Consider the following 23751-nt stretch of genomic DNA (forward strand, 5'->3'; position numbering starts at 1 on the left):
TAAAATTTTGGTTAACAATAAATATTTTATTAATTAGTAGAGATGATATGCAACACAGAGAGCTCTCATAAATCATATGATGCAACGGTGGCTACACAAATCCATCGACTTAGTTTTAACGAGTAAAACAACACTAGAAAATCTGTATTCTAACCTATTCTTATAAAAGAATGTACTACCAAGAAAAGCTAAAAAATTTCGTGTTTTACCAACTTCAGTCAAAAACCAAAAACCGACTTTGAATCAACCTCTGCAACTCTATCCAATCAGGTCCTTCTTAGGTATTTAGAAGTTATTTACATAGGGTTAGGTTTGCAAATTGTATTCTTTGGCAGCAACTAACGACTTCTTAAAACCCTTGAAGCTTCATATGACCTCATGGTCGAATATGAACGTACAATACTAAGCATAAAATATAAATTTTTTAATTAGTATTGAAATAAAAAAATAAAAAGAACTGGCTCATGGTCGAATATGAACGTACAATAATAAGCATAAAATATACAATTTTCTAATTATTATTGAAATAAAAAAATGGCTCATGCTTTGTTAATTCATTTTAAATAGCAGACTTCGAACTAATCACTGCTTTAAGTACCAGAGCAAAATTGAGGTCAGCTCTTCATTCATTGCTCTGCAGCCTACCTCCCCAGTTTTTTCTGTTTCTCTCACAATTCATAACATATTTACAAGCTGCAAGTTCATTCTTTGTAGAAAAATGGGCTGCAAGGCATCAGATAAGCCGAAGGCAAAGTATAGAAAGGGATTGTGGTCACCCGAAGAAGACCTAATGCTTCGAAGCTACATCCTCAAAAACGGCCACGGCTGCTGGAGCTACCGTCCCATAAACACCGGTGAGTTTTGCATTTCCCATTTTGTTTTGCAGCCACACCCCTAAATGATCAACTCAGCCTGGTATTAGTCGTTCATGAATGCCTCAGAGCTATATTTCATTGAAGTACTTATATATAGCCCAAATGAGTACTCTTTTGTTGGCATATTAGTCTAATGTTTGAGATTGATTGGGACAAAATGACAAGAGGAAATTTAGATGAATACTATGATCAAGAATTTATAGTCGTTTGGTTGTTGTTAATTGACAAATGTGTGTTAGGTCAGGTAGGCAATATGTCCACATTCTCGTGGACCGATTTGGAGTCCGGCTCCTAGTAAAGAGGGAAAATACCTATTATTATTTCTTAATGTAAATTTTACAATGAAAAGTGAAAATGACCTCAGTTAAGAGAGGTTTTAAGAATTAATTTATTCATTTGTTTTTGGGGTAAACTATGAGATATATTATCAAACTCTAAGAGTAGGGTAATTCTATTTAAACTCATTGTGAGACTTTATCCCCACCGATGTGGGACATTTAACATGGCTCTATTCATAAATAATAATCTATGATTCTATTGAATGCAGGTTTGCAGAGGAATGGAAAAAGCTGCAGATTAAGGTGGATAAATTATTTAAGGCCAGGGTTAAAGAGAGGGACATTTAGCAAACAAGACGAGGAGACAATCTTGACCCTTCATCGTATGTTTGGCAACAAGTAAGAGAATCCCATCTTTTATTTTTATTAAAAATGACATTACTTTCATTTGTTCAAGCGGTTCTGGTTTTTATTCAACCTTAATATTATTGAGGGCAAGCAGTAGAGGATTAGGCGAGCAGAGCTACACATCAGGGCCAATGCCATAGGTGATTAATCCATATTTTTCAATGATCTCAGGTGGTCTCAAATCGCACAGCATTTGCCTGGAAGGACAGACAATGAGATAAAAAACTACTGGCATTCATATTTGAAGAAGAAAGTGGCCAAAGCTGAGGAAATGGAAGGTCAAACCAAATCCCAGTACACAAGTACTTCAAGCTCAGAAATCTTAGAGTGTTCACTATCTCCCCAAAAGCCCACAACATGTTTTAATTCGAGTCACGAATCAATGCAAAAATCACCGCCATTTCCGATGACTTGTCCAAAGATCAGAGCTGTCAAAGAAGCCCTTTACCAAAGATTTTGTTTGCTGAGTGGCTCTCCTTAGACCAGGTTGATGGTGGGAGCTTCGCAAACAACATCAGTGATCCCGGGGTTTTGAAGGAAGAATTTGATCATAGTACTACTTCAAATAATCTGCAAGCAGATCATGCTCTAGGACATGGTTTTGTGTTGAACGATGAGGGAATATTTGGCAGTGGTTTTCATCATGGAATAAGCCATCATCATGGTTTGGGTTTGGAGATGATCAATTCGCAGTTTAAGTTCGAGGAACAGATTTCAGGACCAGGGTTTGTTGACTTTGTATCAGCGGGTGATTTGTACAGTGATTTCAACTTGCAGAATGATGCAATGTATTTTTATAAATAGGGAGTCAAAAATTTAATTTCCAAAGGCAAACAGTGAAAGAATAACCTGCAAATTTATTTGAATTTTACATCTTTTGATTATTTGTTTCAAGACATGAAATTAATTGAACAATGTGCATAATTTGATTATTTTCTTCCTCTAAACTTGTATATCTTGGCAACAAAAACATTGACCTTCGTGAATGAGATCAAAGAAATAAATCGGTGCAACCCAACACGATGAATTGGAGGTTTCTTCACCCGTTCCCGATACCCCAATTAGTTTAAAATCATGAAATTTTCATCTGCATGGATTATGGTGACCCAGAGAATAACAGTGGCAACAGCAATGATCAATGTAATTGGTGTCCATTTCAATGCAATAACCTGTTCAGAAAAATTAGCATTGGATCAAAGATGCAAAGAAATTAATTGGTTTAGTACATTATCTTTCCATTAAGTATGAGTTTCGAGTAAATGTACCTCGAGGAGCGGTGAACACCAGATGGATGAAACAGCTTCAGGAGGAGGAGGAGGAGGAAGGGTCGATGGCCTTTCCAATAGATCTGTAATTTTAAGATTTTAGAACAAAAGAGGGAAGCGGATGGCGTTCATGCATGCCTTAGCGATGAAGGGAGCAAAAGATGTTACCTGAATGTCTCCATCTCTCTATGATTTCTGAAAGATTTTCAGTTGCAATGTCTAAATCTTGTTTCCGGCTAGCATCAAGCTTAGACAGATTAACCTGTGTTCTTGTATCGATGTATTGCTTTCTAATACTCCCAATTAAATCATCTGTAGGACTTAAAATTTGGGGTGGTTATGACCAAAATTATTATTTGTTCAATCTTCTAATTAATAATTATTAGAGCGCAATCAGTATCAAATTTTAGCAGCGGGTGATGAAAATTACCGAATTTGACAAAGGAGTACGGTCTTATGATTTTGTCAATAAGGCTACTGTCAAACTCGTCAAATTCCTTCTGCAATTCTTGCAGGTAACAGAAAGCTAGTTTTCTTGGATATGAAGATTCGCACAACGTGATGAAGGCGATTCCCTTCTCCACCAAGTAACTTCATTACAGCAAAGATTGAGTAAAAATCATATAAACACCACAAGCTGTTTATGACGGTGAGATTTCTCAAAGCATGTACAGTTCATTTACCTTTATTTTTTCAGGATTTCTATTCAAAAAGGGAAAAAGAATGCAAATTGAAAAACAGAGAAGGAAAGAAGAAAAGGGATACTTGAAGCAGTGATGATCGACACGAATGGTCATCCTGGAAGGAGGCAAGGCTCCTCTGGAGATTTCTTTGAATATGAACTCTCCTTGTTGCTTGTAAAACGAAGAGTTTTCGCGCTCTTCGTTCATATAAGACGGTCCTTTGGCAAGACAAAGGCTATCACTTACCCTTCCAACAATTGTAAGCTTGACCATATCTACCATTTAGGGGAAGGAAGTTAAGGAGCGTTATTTATAGAGGGATGAGAGGGTAAGGCAAATGAAAGAAATAACTTGGACATCAAGTTATTCCGTGGGGTAATGGATTTGGAAGCCATGGAACTATTCTTTTCCTTTCCCCTATTGCTCTCAATCTGTGTCAAGCAATGTTTCCTCTCCTTCCTTTTTCCATGGAAAGGAAGAATTTGAAGTTACATTCGTATCACAAACAATAATGGTCATCAAGATTCCACATTTGAACATTCATGATTCTCAAATATATGTAATACTAATAATCAAATTTTTTTTTTCAGAATGCCTTTTCATTATTATACTTATCAATCACTCTTAATCATTAGAAAACCACCACTGCTATATCCCACTCCAATTGAGATGTCACTGTAGTAGTATCTTCAATTAAAATACGTGACAGTGCAAATTGAAAGCTAAAATTCATGTTGCTATATTATACATAGGGTAAGATTGCGTATAATAGACGTTCTCCCCCCCCCCCCAAAACAAACAAAACCCCAAATCCACCCACAAAGCTAGAAGCCTTGTTGGCTTAGGATCGCCCTTTATTATCTCATACATACAATGCGACAGTGGTAGTATCACAAGCCTATCACACACTCTCTCTAGTTCTCAAAGCTTTTGCTAAAGGTGCTTGATCATTGAGCAGATACATAGAAACACAAAATTGATCTTTTACAAAATAAATTAAGTTTATTTTTCTCCAAATTTAGGGTATATACACAAACACAAACACACACAGTAACTAACAATGACCCCATTATGTGAAGAAACAAACAAATCTAAATAAACAAATGTACTCCAAATAAACCAAATATACAAATCATCAAATGTTTATCCATCGGACCCGAACATTAAGTTCAGCCAGAAAAGCAACCAAGAAGTTTCTTAGGAGCATACCCCGTAGCTCGGTACTTCGCAGCAGTTTCCTCCGCCTTGAGAAGATCTTCCCCGCGCTTAGCTTCAATCGTCGCCCTCTTTTCTTCCGCGGCCTTGTGTATTAAGGCTATCTTGTTCTTCATCTGTTCCACATACTCGGCCTTCTTCTTCTCCAATTGTTCCTGCTCATGCACAAAGTGAAAATGTCAGAATTGGAAACAAACAGAGTGTAAAACACCAGAGCTTTTCGTATCAGAATTCAAGCACAAGGTTAAGGTTTTAGGAAGAAATGCATGAATTGTTACCTCGATCTTTTTCAGCTCAGCCTCCACAGTTGCCTTCTTGGTGTTTTCCCATGAACCGATGGCAGATAGTTTCTTGTGAGCTCTGTTAGCGAACACATGCACTTTCAGTTCAGTATATCAAATCATATCAGAAAACAAGATTCTTTATCGAATATTCAATATATAAAAAAAAACACCGTGCAGACGTGGGTTAGGTCAGTAAACAGGGCAGTGTGCCTAACCCCTTGCCCCAACTCCGAATCCCCCTCCCCGTGAATTATAGTAATTTAGAGTAGAATGTCGTCTTGCCAAGAAATGACATATCAAACATGATGATTACTCAATTAGGCTCAACACTGAAGAAAGCCCTTACTTATTCTCTGCCTTTGATTTTTCACTTTCTTCCCATGCTCTGATAAGTGACAGCTTTTTTTCTGTTGCAACTCTTGCTAGCACAACATCTGAACAAGAAAATGATATATGTGGTTAAGTTAAGTTTAACCTAGTTGATTATAATGTGTACAAACAAGCTGGAATCAAAGGACCTCATGATCAACCCCTATACACTCACCGCGATCGACGGAATCCTCCTTGCTTTTCTCTTCTGCAGCAGGTTCAGAAGGCTCTGTGGGAGAAGGAAAAAAATGAATCATTCAAAACTTGATATGCAAAGAATACAATATAACAAGTAAAAGCAATGGTAAATTGGTCCATCTAATGGAAGTAGGGAGATTCCGTACTTTTAGATTTTTAAGAGACCGTTCGATGAACATTTCGTTTTTAGTTTTTATGAGTTAAATTCTGTAATTTTGTAGCTAAGTTAACACAGCCTGAACAGCAGTTGAAATTATCAAGAGAAACTGGTTAAAAATCAAATTTCAATTCTTGAACTCATTAAATATTAATATCGACAACATAGTGACAAAAAATTCACGACATAGCAATTAGATGTTGGAATCTAATCAAACTCCTGAATATGAAATATAATTCTGACCAGGTTGAAGATATTCACAACAAAAATACAGGGCAAAATTTTTGGAGATGGAAATAAACTCAGAAAAATAAGAGAAAGCCAAGCAAGAAGCCAAGAACTAGAAGCAGGACAGAATCAAATTAATAATTATAAATAAAACCACAAAATTACAATCAATTACATGCATATATGTCAGACAAGCAATCCTAAGTCATCGAGAAAATCAGATTAATTCCTTTTCGTGGGAAAAAGAATTGATGGTCTGAGATTTTATTTTTCTCACCAACTAAACAGATAAAGTTATCAACTTTAAAAAAACAACAAAAGAATATAATAAAGTGGAAAAGATTCAGAGAGAGAGGAGAGAGAAATATACTCTCAACAATAGCAAGAGCATTGGACTCATCAGGCTCAGCCTTGTCTTCAGGAGGTGGTGGTGGAATTTCAGATTTGTCCTTGTGGGACCCAGGATCTTTTGGAGCTTCCACAACCGGCTTCTCTTCCTCCACCGGAGCTGGAGTCGGAGCAGGTGGAGGATCTGAGGATGACTCGGGTTCTAGTTTCTTGGGTTCCTCTGCCTCTGCCATGTTGATTTTGTTGCAAAAGTTGGTTTGGGAGTGGAAAAAGCCTCAAAGTTTTCAAATGGAAGTTACTGTAGTGTTAGAGTGAGAAGATTAAACAAGCAACAGAGAGAGAGAGAGAGAGAGAGATGTTTGGGATTGTATAGGTGGTATAGTGGTTGGGATTGCATAGGTGGATGGTAGGTACAAGTGGCGTATTATGAGTCGGCATACTTTGGAGTAAGAAGACGGAGTGATTGTCACTTTCGAGAAATTTTTTAATGTGCCAAGAACACGGCTTGATATATTAAGTATCATAATACAATTAGTTTAAAATTTGTTTTTCAAGTTTTCAACCAATTATATTATTACACTTGATGTATCAGATCGTGTATCTAGCACACAGAAAAATCTCTTCCCTTTGTCACTCTTCCATGTTCGTCCACACATGGTATACTCGCGTGAATGTTTACCTATAAATAATAGAAAAAATAAGAGAATTCGGAACTTGAAAATATGAAAAATAATAAATGGAAATCGGATTAACTACTCCCTTAGTTGATCTCATTCTTGATTTTGAGTTATCTAATTACTTATTTTAAAGCAGGTCATCGTAAGTATCAGCATGATTGTCACATGAATCAAGAAACACGTAATGTAACAGGTTTAATCAAAACAATTAAGAAATAGATTCAATTGTGAAAACAATAAAATGGATGTTATACTTTTGCGGTCCTCTCTATGCAGGAGTAACAAGGTATGTAGTGTGTTTTATTGTCAAAAATCAAAATCACATTGTTGTTTTCTAAAACATTGCGTGCTGTGCATGTGATTATTGTACTTTATGCGTACAAGAACGAATTGAATATGATTTTGGTCCAAAAATGGAAGCAATTAGTAACTATTTTTTTGAGATAGTTTTCCGTTTGAATTCATTCAATATAATGATGAATTTCCATATTTGCACAAAGACCTTGACAACGTATCTAGATTAAGTACTAATAATGGCTTTGCCTTGGTAATTAAAGTTAATGTTCTTTATTTTGTGGGATTTTGTTTTTAATATATGAGGTATTTCACTACATATGGGTGACAGACTAATTCCAATTCTCGTGCAGTTTTAGCATCGTATGAGACGATCAATGTATTTTTAGCTTATAAATCAAACGGTAAACTAAAACAAAAGTTTACATATATAAAAATTCGAATTTGAGTTGATGCTCCAACTGTTTACTCGTTTTCTACAAAACCAGCCGATTGAAAGGTTTCCCATTGAAATTGATTTCGATTTTAATTGATTATTATTAGGGAATTTAATTGATTGTTCCAAAGGAGTACTTTGGTTCCATATATATAAGAGACAAATTTAACAACATCGCAATTAATAGGGGAATTCATTTTTGTACGAGCAAAAGAATAACAAGAGATGATCGAAGATTCTATGGTGATATGAAATCATTGGTGAAGGAATCTTGGTGGAGCACGATGTAAAGGTGACTTGCTACCATTCCCTATCAATTTACTTTCCATCCACCCCCGTTTAAACGCCATATACTGTAACCTTCTTAAATTTCCTTTCATGTTCATCAAAGACAACATTTTTATTTTTAAAAGACAATAGCTTAGTGATTAGTTGTTAGACTAGAAAGACGATGGAGTTTGAACTCACACCGAAATGCGATAACATTTTTTTGTTTTTCATCACTGTAATAAATGACTACTTGCGTCAAAGACTACTTTTTGTTCCTTTCATTTCCTTTATTAATTATTTTTTATCTAGAAATATCATTTTTTTTATATAACGTCAAGAAGAATATACATATAGAAAGCTTTTAATATATTTTTTTCTTAATTTAGTTGTGAGTGTTAGAGAAAGTACTTTCCTCCAATAACTTTCTCAGTCTGTCGTGTAGAGATTTCAATTTTGATCAAATACGATCTTCACATTGTGGTTAGTAGTTTACTTATAACTTGTAAGGTATGGCAAAAGGCCAAAGGACCACAGAGGTTGGCCCAGGGCACATCCTTACAGTTGTATTGACAAGTATTGAAAATGATAAACATGGATTTGATCCCAACAAATCAAAAAGAACTTCTATGCAACAAGATGATATGGCTACATATCGTGTTTTAAATTAAGCTTTTTTATTTAAGCTAAAAATAAAGTTAAATTACGAGTTTATACGTTTTATACGTGCATGTTTAAGAAAAAAAAATTAAACTCAAAATCTCGTGTTCAAAAGTGAAAGTAATAAGCCAATTTAACTCCAAACCACTTCTTGTTCTTTTCCTTTTTTTTTTTTTTTTTTATCAGTACGCTTTGTTCCCTTTAGTTTAGGCTTTTTACCACGAAAATTTTCAGTTCCAAGAACACGTACAACTCGGCAAGCAAGAAAGCGAAGTCCTGTTTGCAGTTTGAAAACGTTAAAGAACCAACCTGCCACAGTGCCACGTTATGGACCCCCTTCCGACCATTGTGTTGACGTGTCGACATCAGAAACATACACTTGTCCCACTTGAAACAAAAGTCCATCCCATCTATGTAGTCTGTACGCATGACCATGTACATGTCGTCGTCGTGTGCTGTATGACTGAACACATGTGTAGCTTAATCTCATGGGTTGTATTAGTTTATGTAAAACCGATTAGATTGATTAAAAACAGACAAATGTCATTTAAAATATTAAAATAGGGCAATTATTTGTATAATCACAGTACTCAACTTCTCAGGTGAATCCCCGTATGCCTTATCTCCAAGCACATCTCAGTTTATTTGTAATTTTTTACTTGCTAATCAACCAGTAAAAATAAACATACACGTAGAGGAAGAGAAAACGTGAAATCTTTATTTGTCCACGCACATGCCAAAACACTTGGTTGGCATATATAATATTGGTGCTACGAAATTTGTCAGCCTTTTTTTCGACATTGAAGCGTCCTATACTGCGTTTTGCTTCAATTCTAACCTTACTGTCTTCTATGATTTTCGCCAAGCGAGCTTCTTTGTTCTTTAGCTTTTCCACTTCCCTTTGTTTCTCAACTTTTGTCTGCTCATCATGCATGCACAAGCTCATAATTAAACATGATTAGTGATTAACTAAGAAAAGAAAATCTAAGGACACATTTGAAAGTAGTTTTGCTAACTATTTTTACGGAAAAACACATCTCATATGCTTATCTTCGTATGTAATTACGGTCCTTCTAGAATTACACTTTCAAACAGGACCTAACTAAATAAATACAAAAATTACCTCAATCTTCTTCTCTTGGGCCTCGAGGTCTGTTTGATCTGCGTTCTTTCTCTCCTCATTGATGGCCAGCCTTTTGTTAGCTCTATTCATCACCGGTAGTGTTACCAAGTAGTTCAGCAACTTAATAAATATTATATGAAATAGTTATGTATAATCATATGCAAGTATAGTTTGACCTAATCCAGATTAATTAGATGAGAAATGAATAAGCAGAGATTACCCTATACACTTGATCGATGGAATTAGTTGCCTTCTTGTTGCTTGATTGAGAAAATTGTGAGCAATCTTGGCACCAAATATATATATATATTGTCGTTGGTCTTCCATAATCCACCCAACAAATTAAAACTTTTTATTGGTTTCATTTACAGCACAATGTGGTGTATAATGCTTAGGGGTGAAATTTTTTTCCGAAAATCCCTAATCCGTTCCCGAAAATTTCGGTTTGGAATTCGACCACAGCTTTGAAAGCGTTCGGTAATTCCGAACTGAACCAAATATATATATATATATATTATTTATTTATTTATTTTAATTTATAATTAGAAATTACTTGGACTGTTAGATTGGTTTTAAGACCTAATCAACCGTACATTGAGTTGGGTCATTTGTTATCCTCACAAGCTCTCTGTCGCTTACTCTCACTCAATCTCCCAAACACTGCTGGTGCTCCTGCCGCTCGCTCCTCTATCGATTCGAGTCATGCCGCTCCTCCATCGAGTCACGCCGCTGCTCCCATCCTCCGTCCACTTCAACGGCGCTCATCCAGCGGCCACACACACAGAGACGCAGGAAGAGGCCAATCCGAGACCAATCGAGTCCCAAAATCCAGGTAAGGGCTTCTGATTTTCACAGGGTTTTTGTTCTTTAGTGTTTAGGGTCAAATTTCATGTTAATTAACTTGATTTCTGAGTATTTTGTCGAATGTGTGAGGGTTTGAGGATTGTGGGTTTCGAATTAGGATGGGTGCACGAATTTGTATCTGCATTTATTTTCATATAAGGTGCAGCATACATATAAGGTGCTCCAACGTGAAATTATGATCTGCACAAGTCATAACGTGTCTATGATGTGCTTAGATTAGTTGCTTGTTTGCAGGAAGCTCACCATTCTTCTACCTTCAGTTTGCAATGCCTATAAAGGTCTAGTTCATGTAATTTTATTGTTTTAGCAGGAGGTGGTTTCTGTGGTAAGAAGGAATCTGGACAGCTTCGTTTTGGAGGACGAGAAAAACCATTTCGAGCTCCCCTGTATCCCTAACTTTTTCAATTATGTAATATATTCCGTAAATTTGCAGTGAATTAGATGTACGGACTCATTACCTTTTATTTATCTTGGTAACCAGGCGCCCAATCCCGTATGACGAGCTGGAGAGACTTGGGATCCCACCTCCACCAGAAAGAAGATACATGTCACCCTATTTTGGTCCCATTAGCCATGTATTTTCCTTCCTGATTTCTGCAGCCTATAGCTAGTAGCAGTTGCTCAAAGCAGTTTAGATCGTTTAGGGTGGGTGGGTGTGGGGGGTCTCGGATTAGGGTGGGAAAATAGTCACAGACATGGCAATGTGAAGTGGCATTTAGCTATGGAATTTACAACTAACATATTGTCATTCAAGTGGCCAATATGGTTTGCTTTTGGTTTGTAACTTAATCTAAATTCGTTCGGAAGTTTGGATTGTAAAACTTAACTTATTTCATTTTGGTTGCATGCACTTTTAATTAACTAGTTTGGTAGACAATTGTGAACTTAAGCTTAACTTGTTAGTTGTTGCTTGCTTGGTATGAAAATTGAAATTACGAAATGAGATTGTAAACTTTGATTGATTTGAATTTATGTGATTGTGAAACAGGTGGGCTGTAAGCCTGCAATTGTTAACATTTTTTTTTATTTCTTTCTTTCCTGAAAAATGGGTGGGCTTATTGTTTAAAGAGCTTAAAATTGTAAAAAGTTTAAATAGCCCAACATTTTGGGCTTCAAGGCCCAATCCAAAGTGACCCGAAAATCCCGAAACAGTTTCGGGAATCCTGAATTTCAGGAAGTGAACCGTTTTGGTTCGGTTTTGGGATATAAAATCCCATCCCAAAATGTTTTGGTTTGGGATTTGGGTTGAGGGTTTCGGTTTGGGATGCCGACCCGAACCAGCCCTAATAATGCTTATGATCGATAACTAAAATACAACACTCGAAATCTTATAATTATTTCCATATAAATTACACCCTCTCCCAATTAATTAATAGAAATAAATAGAGGGGCATTCCAATAGTTATGGATAAATGTGGTCGCATGCATGTCTTATTATGTATACATAAAATTATAGAAACCCCATGCTGCCATGCATGCTTCACAGCTTCAGTCCTTGTATCATCGAATAGAAGAATAGCTGTAGTAATCTTCTACGGGAGGTGGAGCTTCCGAAATTACCGAGAGTATAACAAAGACTCCGAACAATACTGTGATGATGGTGGTGAAGTTGACGAGAAAGGCCTCGGTCCCAAATTTATCGAGTCCCGATCTCTCGAGGAATGTGAGCTTCTCTAAGAACCCTAATGAAGCATCGCCGACAGCCAGTACGTACACGATGATTCCAAACACCACATGCCATGGAATAGACTCCCTCCTCAGTGTAGGACTCCCTCCAGGGAAGAAGAAGGTCACGAATCCATATATCCACTACCCATTCAGATCGATATGTCCAAATTTAGAGGAAATAGAAAAATTAAAAGGACAAATAATAACCCCTAAATAGCCAGTTTCACAAGAATTGTTTGCGCATGTATGTGAGTGATTATCAGTTGTTGATTCATGTATATGGTTCAATAAGATTGACATGCATACGTTAACGATAAAACCACTCGCACCACGTGGAAAATTGTTGAAAGCAAGCATCGTAGTTGGTGTTAGAGAATACCTGAATTCCATAGAGAACAATCACCCCAATTCCAATCCAGGCGTGCGAACTGTACATATTGGCAATTCCACTCTCATTGTGGTTCTTGAACGCAAGATAAATACCAATGATCCCAAGAGCCAATGCGAGAGCATGAAGAACCAAGTGTATCACTTTCTTCATCTTTTTATTGAAAGGCAGTGATTTGTAACTAACAAGGGCTGCAATGTTTGGTTTTAAGAATCAAGGTTCGATAGTCAGACCAACTGAAAAACTCAATATACTGCAAGTGCGAAAATATTTTGCAAAAATCACAAACTAGTTTTAATTACCTTCTCCTCCCAAGATAATTAAGCCAAGTAACATGAGAACAGGATGGAGCTGTACCAGAAAGGAAAAAAAAATATTACGAATTTAGAATGACAACATAAGAGCAGGTGTATGATAACACAAATGAAATATCACCAATGATGTTTGAACATTATAATTCCCATGATCCAATTTTAAGTGCACATGACCAAATGAACAGGTAAATTGTTAAAGAAAAATCCATTAGTACAAGGTGTTATAACCTAAAAGTTTGCGTCAGAAAGTACCTAACAGGCCCTTATTTATGTCACTTGGTACTATGATATAGGATGGGCAAGTTTGGTTTGGTGTGGTTTAGAAGTGAAATTTGAAGAAGTTGAGATTCTACCATAAAACCAATTGGCAATATGGGAAGTAGCCCAACTTATTTATAAGCTCATGCAAGATCTCTCTTCCCATCAATGTGGTACTCATTCTCAACAAAATTAAAACTGAATTTTTTCACGGTTTAATTCAGTGCGGTTTTGAGGCTTAAACTGAATTGGTTGGCTCCATATCACACCAAACTTGGATAAGTATGTGAATGTCCACATGCACTCCCCTCCACCCGTGCCTACTACTTCTTCCACTCCCTTTATTGCCCGCTACTTCTTCCACTCCCTTTATTAATTTCTATACCATTGATTCCAAGTACCAACCATTTCTATGGAAGCTAGATGCTATACGTGTTCCCATGATTTGATTTTACCCTAATAACCCCATGGTAAAATAGTTTTTCTTACGATTTTTTTTTTAATTCCAATTATCATAATCGTTAAAACAAAAAACTGTTATTGGCATGTCAAAAAGATAATCATATTAGAAAAATCACAGAGTCTTAAATGTAGGCATACCATATTTTTGGTAAGAATGGTAAGTGAACTTGTGAAAGGTACTAAACTGTTTCTACAGACAATCAGAAAATTAGAAGGGGTTTAAGCGGTCCATGCATGATGCATCATTAGTTTCACCCACAATTAAGCAAAAGGCAACCCTAGCTTACTAGTTAACAAAATAGCCAGCCTGCGTTAAGACCGGCATGTTAGAAAGAGCTGCACTTTGATCATGTCCTACAATGCCACTAAACTCAATTAGTATAATGACTAAACTGTCATTGGCGCTAAAAAAACAAGTATATTAATCGAGAAGATGCATAACTATATAGTCAAATTAAGGCACATATATAAAAATACAAACTAAGTTGTTTCTACAGCTAAGAAAACCCAGAAATGTAGAGAGAGAGAGAGAGAGAGAGAGAGAGAGAGAGAGAGAGAGAGAGACGTACGTTGAAGATGAGGTTCTTGTTGGTAGCTTCCCATGCCAAACCTCCTCTGAAATGAATGGTCCAAACCAACACCAAGACTAAAGCCGCAATTCCGAGCGTGTGTACCACAGACGTGAATGCAACCGCCGGTACCTTTAACGCCATCTGATCTCTCTCCTCCTCCTCCTCCTCCTATTCTTATTTCTTTCTTCCTCTCACTCGCTACGAATTCAGTCAAATATATATTATGAAGAAATTAGGCTCTCACCTTCATTTTTGTATTTTATTGATTGATACCTTATTCATTTTCCTTTAGCTTTTATCCACGTCATTATTTTAATAATACAATATTTACATGTCAACATATTTAAATTTTATAATTAAAAGGGAAATTTAATGAAAAGTTTCCGATACTGTTCATTTTAACTAAAAACCACATTTTTACACTAAAACGTCAATTCTAATACTATTCACTTTACCCATTATTTTGTTTTTATCGTTAAAACTTAAAGTTTTCAAGCCTTTTTCATTAGTTTTCCTTAACCATTTTCAAATAGATTCATTTAGTGTTAGGAACATTACATTTGATATATTGGATAATAACATCCATACGCTCATTTTTACCAATCACACACCCCTCTTAGTTTTTGACCATTATTGAATGATATAAAGAAGATCAATGGCCACAATTAACAAGGGTGTGTGGGAGGTAAAAATAAATGTGTGAATAACACTATTTTTAATATATTTATATTTATGACTAAACTTTGTATCATATATTTTTATTTTTAACTTGCAACCATTTTTGTAAAATCTCACATTGACCAATAGAGAGGAGTGATGTGCCTTATATGTACATGCCCACCTCCATATAGCACGAGGCCTTTTGGGAACTCATTGGCTTCGGATTCCTTCGGAACTCCAGAGTTAAGTGAGATTGGGTGAGAGCAATCCCAGGATGGATGACCCACTGGGAAGTTACTTGTGAGTTCTCAAAACAAAACCGTGAGGGCGTGGCCGTGGCCCAAAGCAGACAATATCATGCTATGGCGGAGTCGAGACTAGGATGTGACAGAATGATATCAGAGCCACTCTGCCGTGATGTGAGTGTGCTGACGAGGATGTCGGACCACTATGGGGGGTGGATTGTAACATCTCACATTGACCAACGGAGAATGGGTGATGTGCCTTATATGTACATGCCCAGCTCCATATAGCACGAGGTCTTTTGGGAACTCATTGGCTTCGGATTCCATCGAAACTCCGAAGTTAAGCGAGATTGGGCGAGAGCAATCCCAGGATGGGTGACCCACTGGAAAGTTGTTCATGAGTTCCCAAAAACAAAACTATGAGGGCGTGGCCGGGGCCCAAAGCGGACAAAATGCGGACAAAATCATGCTACGGCGAGAGCAATCCCAGGATGGGTGATCTACTGGGAAGTTGCTCGTGAGTTCCTAGAAACAAAACCATGAGAGCGTGGTTAGGACTCAAAGCAAACAATACCGTGCTACGGTAGAGTTGAGACTAGGATGTGACATTTTTGTAATATGTACCAATGTTTCTTTTTATTTTTAATTTGTACCCATATAATTAACTTTTTTGCGTCCATATTTTAAAACTTTTATTTGTACTCGTAATTTTTTTAATTTTATTTGTAACTATAATTTATTTATAATGCACATATTTTTCATAAAATATGATCCACTTTGTTATATATGTGGAAAATGTACCCATTTTCTTTATGTAAAAAATCTATTCACTTTTTCATTTATAATGTATTTTATAATAAAATGTACTCTTTTTAATTTAAAATGAACCCATATTTAAAAAAATATTTTTTTATTTAAAAATAAATAAAAATTTTGATTAGATTTCACCCAATTCAAATTTGAGGGAAAAAAAAATTAAAATTCCAATTTAATATTAATCATTGCATGCATGGCTCTTTAGGAAGGATTTAAAAATTTTGTTATATATTCCTAATTGAAATTTAATATTTTCCCTTCGACCAAAATATTCAAATTAATAAGTTTCAATATAAAATTTAGTCATTAAGGACCGAAATTAAAAATTCTCTATTATTATTATTATATTTTTGATGGAGGATTTTATCTGTCTCCTCAAACTTTTCCACCAGATTATGGCAACCCAATTGGACCGTTGGATTGGGATCACAAACATGTCCTGTGATGGATGCGACGTGGACCTCCTCCATAGGAGACTTTGCTGACTAGGTGTACCAAACTTCGTGTCGTTCTTTCGTTTATATGTACTCCTTTGGTTAAACCTTTCTCTTGCTCTCGTTTGCGGGCTTCTATTATTAGCTCAGATCGACTGACTACTCAAGGAATTATTGTGCCATGACTATTGGCTTTTAAGCCTTTTAGCTCTATCTTCTGCAACCTATTTTTCAAGAGATGCTCTCATGAATCATAAAAATCTCCGTTGTCTAAAATCTTCTGAATGTAACGATTTAACATGAATTCGATATTGATTAATAGATTATTACAGTAGGACACAATTAGTCATTTTGTAGTGGTTTTCTTTTTATCAATGAGATTGAGATGAGAGAACCGAATTCCTTTAACAGTAAAATTAAAAGCTACATATGCATGGTAGAAAAGGTCCATGAACTTTATCTCATGTTTAGTTTTTGTCTCTGAACTTCAATATTAGATTCTCCTGTCCTTTAAATCTAACTCTGTGTTGCATAAATAATCATTCTGTCAAATTTTGTTTACTTTTCTTCCAAATTTAGAGTATAATGGTCTTTTCATACATAAAAATAAATAAAAAAATTACCAAAAAAATCTAATTTATTTAAAAAAGAGTAGAGCTTGGCTCCTTATGTTTAAGGATGAGTTTTTCCTCAAATTACTCCGTGACTTATTTACAGAATTTCCTGTTTATGATCGGAATCATTCATATTATAAATCACTATATAAAGATCATCTTTGCAAATAATAAAACTAAAATCGTTTAGTCAATCCTTAAGGAGTTCCAAAATCATAAGCACGGAGTTCTGTGAATAAGTCACGAGGTATTTTGAGGAGGAGTTTCTCCTTCATCCTTGAGGAGCAAGTCTTTCTCTTTAAAAAAATTATTTTCTTATGTTCTAGATGAAAATCCTATTTTATCTCTCAACTTAATGAAAAAGTTGGCATAGTTATTAAAAAGGACTACTAGTGCAACAAAAGATATAAATACGAGGACGAAAAAAACTACTAGTAGAGTTCAAGAACGAAAACTAAACTCATGGCATAGATCAGAGACCTTTACTACAATTTAACCTAAAAGCTAGTTGGTTCACATTGACGTGTTAGGACTCTAAACATTTGTTTGGTTGGTATCCCCTTGTTTTTCCATATGTTGGTCAATCAACTCATCAAGGAAATCAATTTCGTTTAAAGATACATGTGATATTAAGGATTGTCGTTTTCTAACAATTCCATTCTTGAATAAAATTTACCTTTGATAAAAGTTGTACCATTAAAAACCGAATCATTGTCAAAAGAAGAAAAGAAAAAACGTTTTGCAAAAGATACATAATGGTTTAGGTGTAGCGAAGCTCGTGTCTTTCATCCCTTTTGCTTCAAAGTGGCATGAAAATTTTAAGTGGTTTCGTATTCCCATTCGGTCATCACGCGAAAGAAAAGATGTTTGCTAGCATTATCTTACTTAGGTATTTCTCAAATCGAAAAAAGTTATTTGAAGTCAGGTGAAATCAAAATACATAAGGTGATGTAGGACAAGGTATGAGTTAGTTTTGACGAAGAAATATAAAGAAAATAAAATGTTTCAAATTTTGGAAAAGAATAATTAAAGTTGGAAAACATCAAATTTAATTGATATGGCAACAAAAAAAAGGCAATAAGAAATATCATTTTGCCAGAATTTGGCGTATAATATGTTGAGGAATAAAAATTGGACTTTTCATTTGTCGTTCGATTAATTTCAATTTGCTTTCCTTTAATTTTCGAAGGCTTTTGAGTTGCCCCAAGGTGTTGGAAATAGATTATTTAAACCATTGGTTGATTTCCATTGTAATGATCAATTCAATCTTTAATCAAACAACCCTTTGAGATTTGTCTCAAAACCGGTGGATTTTAGACTTTTGGTTCTTCAAGGATTTAAATTTGTAATCCTTTAGTTTCGAGCTGCATCAATTGGTATATGAGCAAAGACCAATTTCATTCTTTTAATTAACTGCGTAAGAATTTGCAAAGTGACAAAACTCGGTGGGCGAATTTTCCACCTCCAACGAAAACCACTTTGATCCCTTACAAGAAAAATTCTCAATTCTCCTTTTGGGGCTTTGACTCTCATGATAAAGTTCTTGTTTTGGCAATTCAAATGTAGGAGACGATTTTTTTTACTAATAAATCGATATTCAAAATCATTCCATTGCCATGTTCTAATGGCAATCAATCGTGTGAGATACAAACTTCTCTTCAAGGTTGCTTGCGGGAGGAAGGCTATTTGTTGCAAACCAAAGATCTTCTACAGTGGTTGCACACAATCTTTTGTTGATGAAGAATGCGCTGAAGGATTTGCCTCAAGCCAAACTCATCAATTTGGTGTTAGGAAGATTCCTCATTTTGAGGGTGGTGAATGCATAGGAGATTTTCTTGATTGAGTTTCAGTTGTGGAGCAATTGTTCGAAGAAATAACTATGCTAGAGGAGAAGATGGTCAAGATAACAGCTTTCGTCTAGAGGAAAGTACTGTTTTTTGGTGGGATAATTAGAGCACCCTTGTATTGTGGTCTCGGTAGACACTCTGGGGAGGTAGGCTTAATAGAGCACTTGCGCAGGTGGTCTTGATAGAGCACCTTAGTCTTGGGATCTCGGTACAGCACCATGTATGCCTAGCACTGCATACCTAGCACTCTACCTAGTGTTGCAAGCCTAGCACTCTGCCTAACACTGATGCTAGGACTATACTGCCTAGCACCCTACATTCCTTGCATTCTGAAGGAGTGGTCTATCACGTGCCAAAGGATTTCCTTCATCCAATGGTCATCTAGTCCTCAGTCAAGGAGTCTTCACTCACAAAAATAGGACAAGAGTGGGACCGGGTCATTACGTAGATCCGCGTTAACAACCCGCAACTTGAAAACTATGTATAAGACGTTTACGAAAGCAAAAGAATATTATTAAAAGGATCTTTGGAGTGTATAAATATATACCTTGAGCCATTCGGATTCCGTTGATGAATCACTCTTACCTAAACACTAGATCCATATAAGGATTCCCTTGATGATCACTCGTACCTAAACACTAGATCGATATAAGTAGCCTTCTTGTTGCTTGATTGAGAAAATGATGAACAATCTTGGGACCATATATATATATATATATAAAATCGCTGGTCTTGCATAATCCGGCCAGCAAATTAAAACTAATTATTGGTTTCATTTACATCACAACATTATGGTGCTGTATTATGCTCATGATCGAGAAATAAAATACAACATGCGTTTTAAGATTGCTCGAAATCTTACATAATGGTGCTGTATTACTTCACAACATGCGTTTTACATAATGGTGCTGTATTACATCACAACATAATGGTGCTGTATTATGCTCATAATCCGGCCAACAAATTAAAACTAATTATTGGGTTCATTTATCTCTACATAAATTACACCCTCGCCCAATTAAATAAGAAAAAAATAAATTGAGGGGCATGCCAATAATTATGGATAAAAAAGTGGTCACATTTCTTATTATGTATGCATAAATAGCTACACATAAAATTATAGAAACCACATGCAGCCATGAATGCTTCAGTCCTTATATATAGAAGAAAAGCTGTTGTCATCTTCAACGGGAGCTGGAGCTTCAGAAATTACCGAGAGTATAACGAAGACTCCGAAAAGTACTGTGATGATTGCAGTGAAGTTGACAAGAAAGGCCTCGGTCCCAAACTTATCGAGTCCCGAGTTCTCGAGGAATGTGAGCTTCTCTAAGAACCCTAATGAAGAATTGCCAACAGCCAGTAAGTACACAATGATTCCAAATACCACATGCCATGGAATAGACTCACTCCTCAGTGTCGGACTTCCTCCGGGGTAGAAGAAGGTCAGGAACCCACATATCCACTGCATTCATATCAATATGTTCTAACGTAGATAAATAAAAGCCCTAAATATCCAGTTTCACGAGAAATATTAACCATAAGTGTCTGCGCATGCATGTGAGTGACTGTCAGTTGTTGATGCATGTATATGGTTCAATAAAATTGACATGTGTACATTAACGACTAAAGCCACTCACACGAGCATGGACAACTGTCGAAAACAATCCTCGTAGTTGAGATTAGGGAATACCTGAATTCCACAGAGAACAATCACCCCAATTCCAATCCAGGAGTGCAAACTGTACAGATTGGGAATTCCACTCTCATTGTGGTTCTTGAACACAAGATAAATACCAATGATCCCAAGAGCCAATGCGAGGGCATGAAGAACCAAGTGTATCACTTTCTTCGTCTCTTTATTGAAAGGCAGTGATTTGTGACTAACAATGGCTGCAATTTTGGTTTTACGAATCAAGGTTCGACAGTTAGACCAAATGAAAAACTCAGCACGTAAAATTTACCACAAGATCAACCATCATGCTGCAAAAATATTTTGCAAAAATCACAAGCTAGTTTTAATTACCTTCACCTCCCAAGATAATTAAGCCAAGTAACATGAGAAAAGGATGAAGCTGTACCAGAAAAAAAAAAAAAAAAAAAAAAAAAAAAAAAAACAAGGAAATTAATATTAAGAATTTAGAATGACTATATAAAAGAGCAGTGCGGATAGTACATATCTTAGTTTTTTTCTCTGTTGTACAAAAAAATTGGATAATTCTCTCTTTACTACTCTCAAGTTTCACTAAAATCGCCTTTACTACATTTATTTTTTTTGTCTCACTTTTATACCTAAGGTTTGATTTATGACCACTTTGCACTTCCGTTAGGTTAGCCATTAACTTTATGTTAACTAATGACATAGCAAGATCTGAACCCGCTAATTCTCAATTTATTACTCACAAGTATTGTGAACTTCACATTTTGCTGCTCATAAAATTTTTCAGTCTCATTTTTGTACCTGAACTTACGTTTTGCTTTTAAATTCATAATTGTATTAGCCTGGACGTCAAGAACTTCGTTAATGTATGATGACACTTAACTGTACGATTCACGTGCAAAAATGGCACTATCGAAGTTGGGCTCTTATACCTCTCGGTGTAAAACATTGTATATAATTCTAAATTATTCTCTTTCATCGTAAGATTGAAATCGAAAAGGACAAGAGTGTTGTGGAAAGCTGTGGAGAAATCCAACATTAAGGGAAAGAAGCTGTTACATGTAATCAATGATAATCCTCTGAATATATTTCCAGAAGCAGATAAATACGTGAGTAGTTTGAGCTCTGCGTCACAACAAACTTGTACAGGCATGTCAACGTCTATACTCTTACACTCACGTTTATTAATTTCTATCCCATTAATTCCAAGTACCAACCATTTTTATGGAAGCCAGATGCCATACGTGTTCCCATGATCTGATTTACCCTAATAACCCCATGGTATAATAGTTATTCTTATGAAATTTAAAAAATAATCAATTATCGTGGTCCATAAAATATATTATTAGAAAACTATTATTGACACTTCGAAAAACACAGTCATAGTAGAATAATCGCATTGCGTCGAGCGTAGACGCAGTTTTGGTAAGAATGGTGGCTGAACTTGTGAAAGGTACTTAACCGTTTCTAAAAATAATCAGAAAATTAGAAGGGGTTCAAGGAGTCCATGCATCATTAGTTTCACCTACAAGAAAGCAAAAGGCAACCCTAGCTTACTATTGTTAACAAAAGAGCCAGCCTGCGTTAAGACCGGCATGTTAGAACGAGTTGCACTTTAATCGTGTCCTACAATACCACTAAACTCAATTAGTATATGACTAAATTGTTATTAGCGCTACAAAAATGAGTATATCAATCGAGAAGAAGCATAACTTTAGCATCAAATTAAGGCACATATATTGAAAATCAATACAAAATAAGAAGTTATTTCTACACCTAAGAAAACCCAGAAATGGGGAGAGAGAGAGAGAGAGAGAGACGTACGTTGAAGATAAGGTTTTTGTTGGTAGCTTCCCATGCGAAACCTCCTCTGAAATGTATGGTCCAAACCAACATCAAAGCCAAAGCCGCAACCCCGAGCGTGTGTACCACAAACGTGAACGCAACCGCCGGTACCTTTAACGCCATCTCTTTCTCTCTCTCCTCCTCCTCCGCCCTCCTCTTCTTAATTCTCTCTCTCTCTCTACGAATTCAGTAAATATATATTTTCCACGGGAGGATTTTATCTTGTTTCTTGCTCTCTGTCTCTTCAAACATTTCCACCAAATTATTGCAACCCAACTGCACCGATTGGGATCACAAACGTCATAAGATAGATGCCACGTGGACCTCATACTTTGATTAAAAGGGGACCCATTCAATGAAAATCCTCTGATTCCGTCCAGCTTCATACAGGGACAATTATAACATGGGTCTCGCTCTTTCAGGCTCACAGCCCTGACATTCAGCCCAACGATTAATTGAGGCCTGAATGTGATTGCAGTTGAGCGCTAAGAAAAGTTAAAAATTCTAGGCCCAACTTGACACACGAAAAGAAGCGCAAACAAGTTCAACCAAGACCCTCCTCAAATTGAAAGAGAATAACTTACCTAACACGTGTATTTTCCAATCCAACGAGAATCAGCTCACTAATTTGGTTGTTGACACAAACTAAGGGGCCACCTGTATTGAAATCTCACACAATTTGTGTGGGATCCAAGTACTGGGAATCCTCTAATTTGTGTCTGCAGATGATCGGGTGTGTGGGTGCACCCGATCGAGCATAATTGATTAAGAATAGGAAGGATCATACGTGAATCTCAATGATTTAGTTTAATAATAGGATTAGTTTAGAATAGTTAATCAAGAGACAGGTAGAGGCAACAATGTCTTTCATCTTTAATGATTTTCAACTTTATCAAGCATTCAATAATAGTTGGACTTAAATACAACCCACCCACCCACTATTCCTAGTAAATAGTTTTCTATTAAAACATAAATAAACAAAGAAATACTATGTAAACGTTAATTAAAGATTATATGGCGTGCCAATGGGCTATCCTATCTATACCAAGGAGAAGGAGAAGGGGAAGGGGAAAATAATAGACTTAGTCTCATGATGAGTTAGTAATAATGTAATTCAAATTCACCTTCGGCGAGAATCGAATTAAGAGCTCTCACTTACAAGTAAAAAGGAATACAACTAGACCGTAGTACTAAGTGACCACTACATGTTATTATATAAGTGGGGAAAAGTTTTATTTTTCAAGCATCCCTCCAATATATAATAACATGTAGTGTATCATCTCATATTCTAAGCACACTGAAAATTCTATCTAATAAAAAAATATTTTTTAACAAACAATAT

At 36.0% G+C, this 23751-nt stretch overlaps 6 protein-coding genes across 7 annotated transcripts; 2 read left to right on the top strand and 4 right to left on the bottom strand.

Annotated features, from left to right (window-relative positions):
• Positions 1-282: 282 nt before the first annotated feature.
• LOC103932183 (transcription factor LAF1-like) lies at positions 283-2380 on the top strand. The gene is given in 4 exon segments (XM_009341732.3): positions 283-854; positions 1423-1552; positions 1733-1962; positions 1965-2380. Coding segments are annotated over 4 exon segments (897 nt in total). The 5' UTR covers positions 283-718; the 3' UTR covers positions 2366-2380.
• A 53-nt stretch (positions 2381-2433) lies between these two features.
• LOC103932187 (25.3 kDa vesicle transport protein-like) lies at positions 2434-3806 on the bottom strand. The gene is made up of 5 exons (XM_009341736.3): positions 3592-3806; positions 3257-3417; positions 2995-3138; positions 2827-2909; positions 2434-2730 (listed from the first exon to the last, which is right to left on the bottom strand). The coding sequence occupies exons 1-5, from the start codon at positions 3789-3791 to the stop codon at positions 2623-2625; spliced, it is 696 nt and encodes a 231-aa protein (XP_009340011.2). The 5' UTR covers positions 3792-3806; the 3' UTR covers positions 2434-2622.
• A 679-nt stretch (positions 3807-4485) lies between these two features.
• On the bottom strand, positions 4486-6702 carry LOC103932191 (remorin-like). The gene is made up of 5 exons (XM_009341739.3): positions 6331-6702; positions 5553-5606; positions 5355-5442; positions 5003-5084; positions 4486-4879 (listed from the first exon to the last, which is right to left on the bottom strand). Exons 1-5 carry the CDS (start codon positions 6539-6541, stop codon positions 4679-4681), a joined length of 636 nt encoding a protein of 211 aa, XP_009340014.2. The 5' UTR covers positions 6542-6702; the 3' UTR covers positions 4486-4678.
• Positions 6703-10365: 3663 nt separating this feature from the next.
• On the top strand, positions 10366-11464 carry LOC103932190. Of its 2 annotated transcripts, none has more exons than XM_048571164.1 (3): positions 10366-10597; positions 10940-10954; positions 11111-11464. In XM_048571164.1, the coding sequence occupies exons 1-3, from the start codon at positions 10468-10470 to the stop codon at positions 11218-11220; spliced, it is 255 nt and encodes an 84-aa protein (XP_048427121.1). In that variant the 5' UTR covers positions 10366-10467; the 3' UTR covers positions 11221-11464. The 2 variants fall into 2 exon arrangements, with proteins under 2 accessions (XP_048427121.1, XP_009340013.2); XM_009341738.3 differs by having other exon boundaries at positions 10370-10597; positions 10940-11015.
• Positions 11465-11936: 472 nt separating this feature from the next.
• On the bottom strand, positions 11937-14495 carry LOC103932189 (transmembrane ascorbate ferrireductase 1-like). The gene is made up of 4 exons (XM_009341737.3): positions 14289-14495; positions 12988-13036; positions 12677-12876; positions 11937-12438 (listed from the first exon to the last, which is right to left on the bottom strand). Exons 1-4 carry the CDS (start codon positions 14430-14432, stop codon positions 12130-12132), a joined length of 702 nt encoding a protein of 233 aa, XP_009340012.1. The 5' UTR covers positions 14433-14495; the 3' UTR covers positions 11937-12129.
• A 5270-nt stretch (positions 14496-19765) lies between these two features.
• Positions 19766-22584, bottom strand: LOC103932192 (transmembrane ascorbate ferrireductase 1-like). The gene is made up of 4 exons (XM_009341741.3): positions 22389-22584; positions 20931-20979; positions 20598-20797; positions 19766-20369 (listed from the first exon to the last, which is right to left on the bottom strand). The coding sequence occupies exons 1-4, from the start codon at positions 22530-22532 to the stop codon at positions 20055-20057; spliced, it is 708 nt and encodes a 235-aa protein (XP_009340016.1). The 5' UTR covers positions 22533-22584; the 3' UTR covers positions 19766-20054.
• Positions 22585-23751: the final 1167 nt, after the last annotated feature.

This window comes from the organism of the source record quoted next, unplaced genomic scaffold (assembly GCF_019419815.1).
Source record: "Pyrus x bretschneideri cultivar Hongxiangsu unplaced genomic scaffold, Pyrus_bretschneideri_v1 Contig57, whole genome shotgun sequence".
NCBI lineage: Eukaryota > Viridiplantae > Streptophyta > Magnoliopsida > Rosales > Rosaceae > Pyrus > Pyrus x bretschneideri.

What these genes read in the sequence shown, in the direction of transcription:
- LOC103932187 (XM_009341736.3), bottom strand. Translation starts at nt 3,791, where the DNA reads ATGGTAGATATGGTCAAGCTTACAATTGTTGGAAGGGTAAGTGATAGC. An exon ending in GTCGATCATCACTGCTTCAA is followed by an intron (nt 3,418 to 3,591) that starts GTATCCCTTTTC and finishes GCTGTAATGAAG; the next exon opens with TTACTTGGTGGAGAAGGGAA. An exon ending in GGTGTTCACCGCTCCTCGAG is followed by an intron (nt 2,731 to 2,826) that starts GTACATTTACTC and finishes TTTTCTGAACAG; the next exon opens with GTTATTGCATTGAAATGGAC.
- LOC103932191 (XM_009341739.3), bottom strand. Translation starts at nt 6,541, where the DNA reads ATGGCAGAGGCAGAGGAACCCAAGAAACTAGAACCCGAGTCATCCTCA. An exon ending in GGAGGATTCCGTCGATCGCG is followed by an intron (nt 5,443 to 5,552) that starts GTGAGTGTATAG and finishes TTTCTTGTTCAG; the next exon opens with ATGTTGTGCTAGCAAGAGTT. An exon ending in AAATCAAAGGCAGAGAATAA is followed by an intron (nt 5,085 to 5,354) that starts GTAAGGGCTTTC and finishes GTTCGCTAACAG; the next exon opens with AGCTCACAAGAAACTATCTG.
- LOC103932190 (XM_009341738.3), top strand. Translation starts at nt 10,468, where the DNA reads ATGCCGCTCCTCCATCGAGTCACGCCGCTGCTCCCATCCTCCGTCCAC. An exon ending in AATCGAGTCCCAAAATCCAG is followed by an intron (nt 10,598 to 10,939) that starts GTAAGGGCTTCT and finishes TTGTTTTAGCAG; the next exon opens with GAGGTGGTTTCTGTGGTAAG. An exon ending in AAACCATTTCGAGCTCCCCT is followed by an intron (nt 11,016 to 11,110) that starts GTATCCCTAACT and finishes CTTGGTAACCAG; the next exon opens with GCGCCCAATCCCGTATGACG.
- LOC103932189 (XM_009341737.3), bottom strand. Translation starts at nt 14,432, where the DNA reads ATGGCGTTAAAGGTACCGGCGGTTGCATTCACGTCTGTGGTACACACG. An exon ending in ACAAGAACCTCATCTTCAAC is followed by an intron (nt 13,037 to 14,288) that starts GTACGTCTCTCT and finishes TTTCTGGTACAG; the next exon opens with CTCCATCCTGTTCTCATGTT. An exon ending in AATTATCTTGGGAGGAGAAG is followed by an intron (nt 12,877 to 12,987) that starts GTAATTAAAACT and finishes CAAACATTGCAG; the next exon opens with CCCTTGTTAGTTACAAATCA.
- LOC103932192 (XM_009341741.3), bottom strand. Translation starts at nt 22,532, where the DNA reads ATGGCGTTAAAGGTACCGGCGGTTGCGTTCACGTTTGTGGTACACACG. An exon ending in ACAAAAACCTTATCTTCAAC is followed by an intron (nt 20,980 to 22,388) that starts GTACGTCTCTCT and finishes TTTCTGGTACAG; the next exon opens with CTTCATCCTTTTCTCATGTT. An exon ending in AATTATCTTGGGAGGTGAAG is followed by an intron (nt 20,798 to 20,930) that starts GTAATTAAAACT and finishes CCAAAATTGCAG; the next exon opens with CCATTGTTAGTCACAAATCA.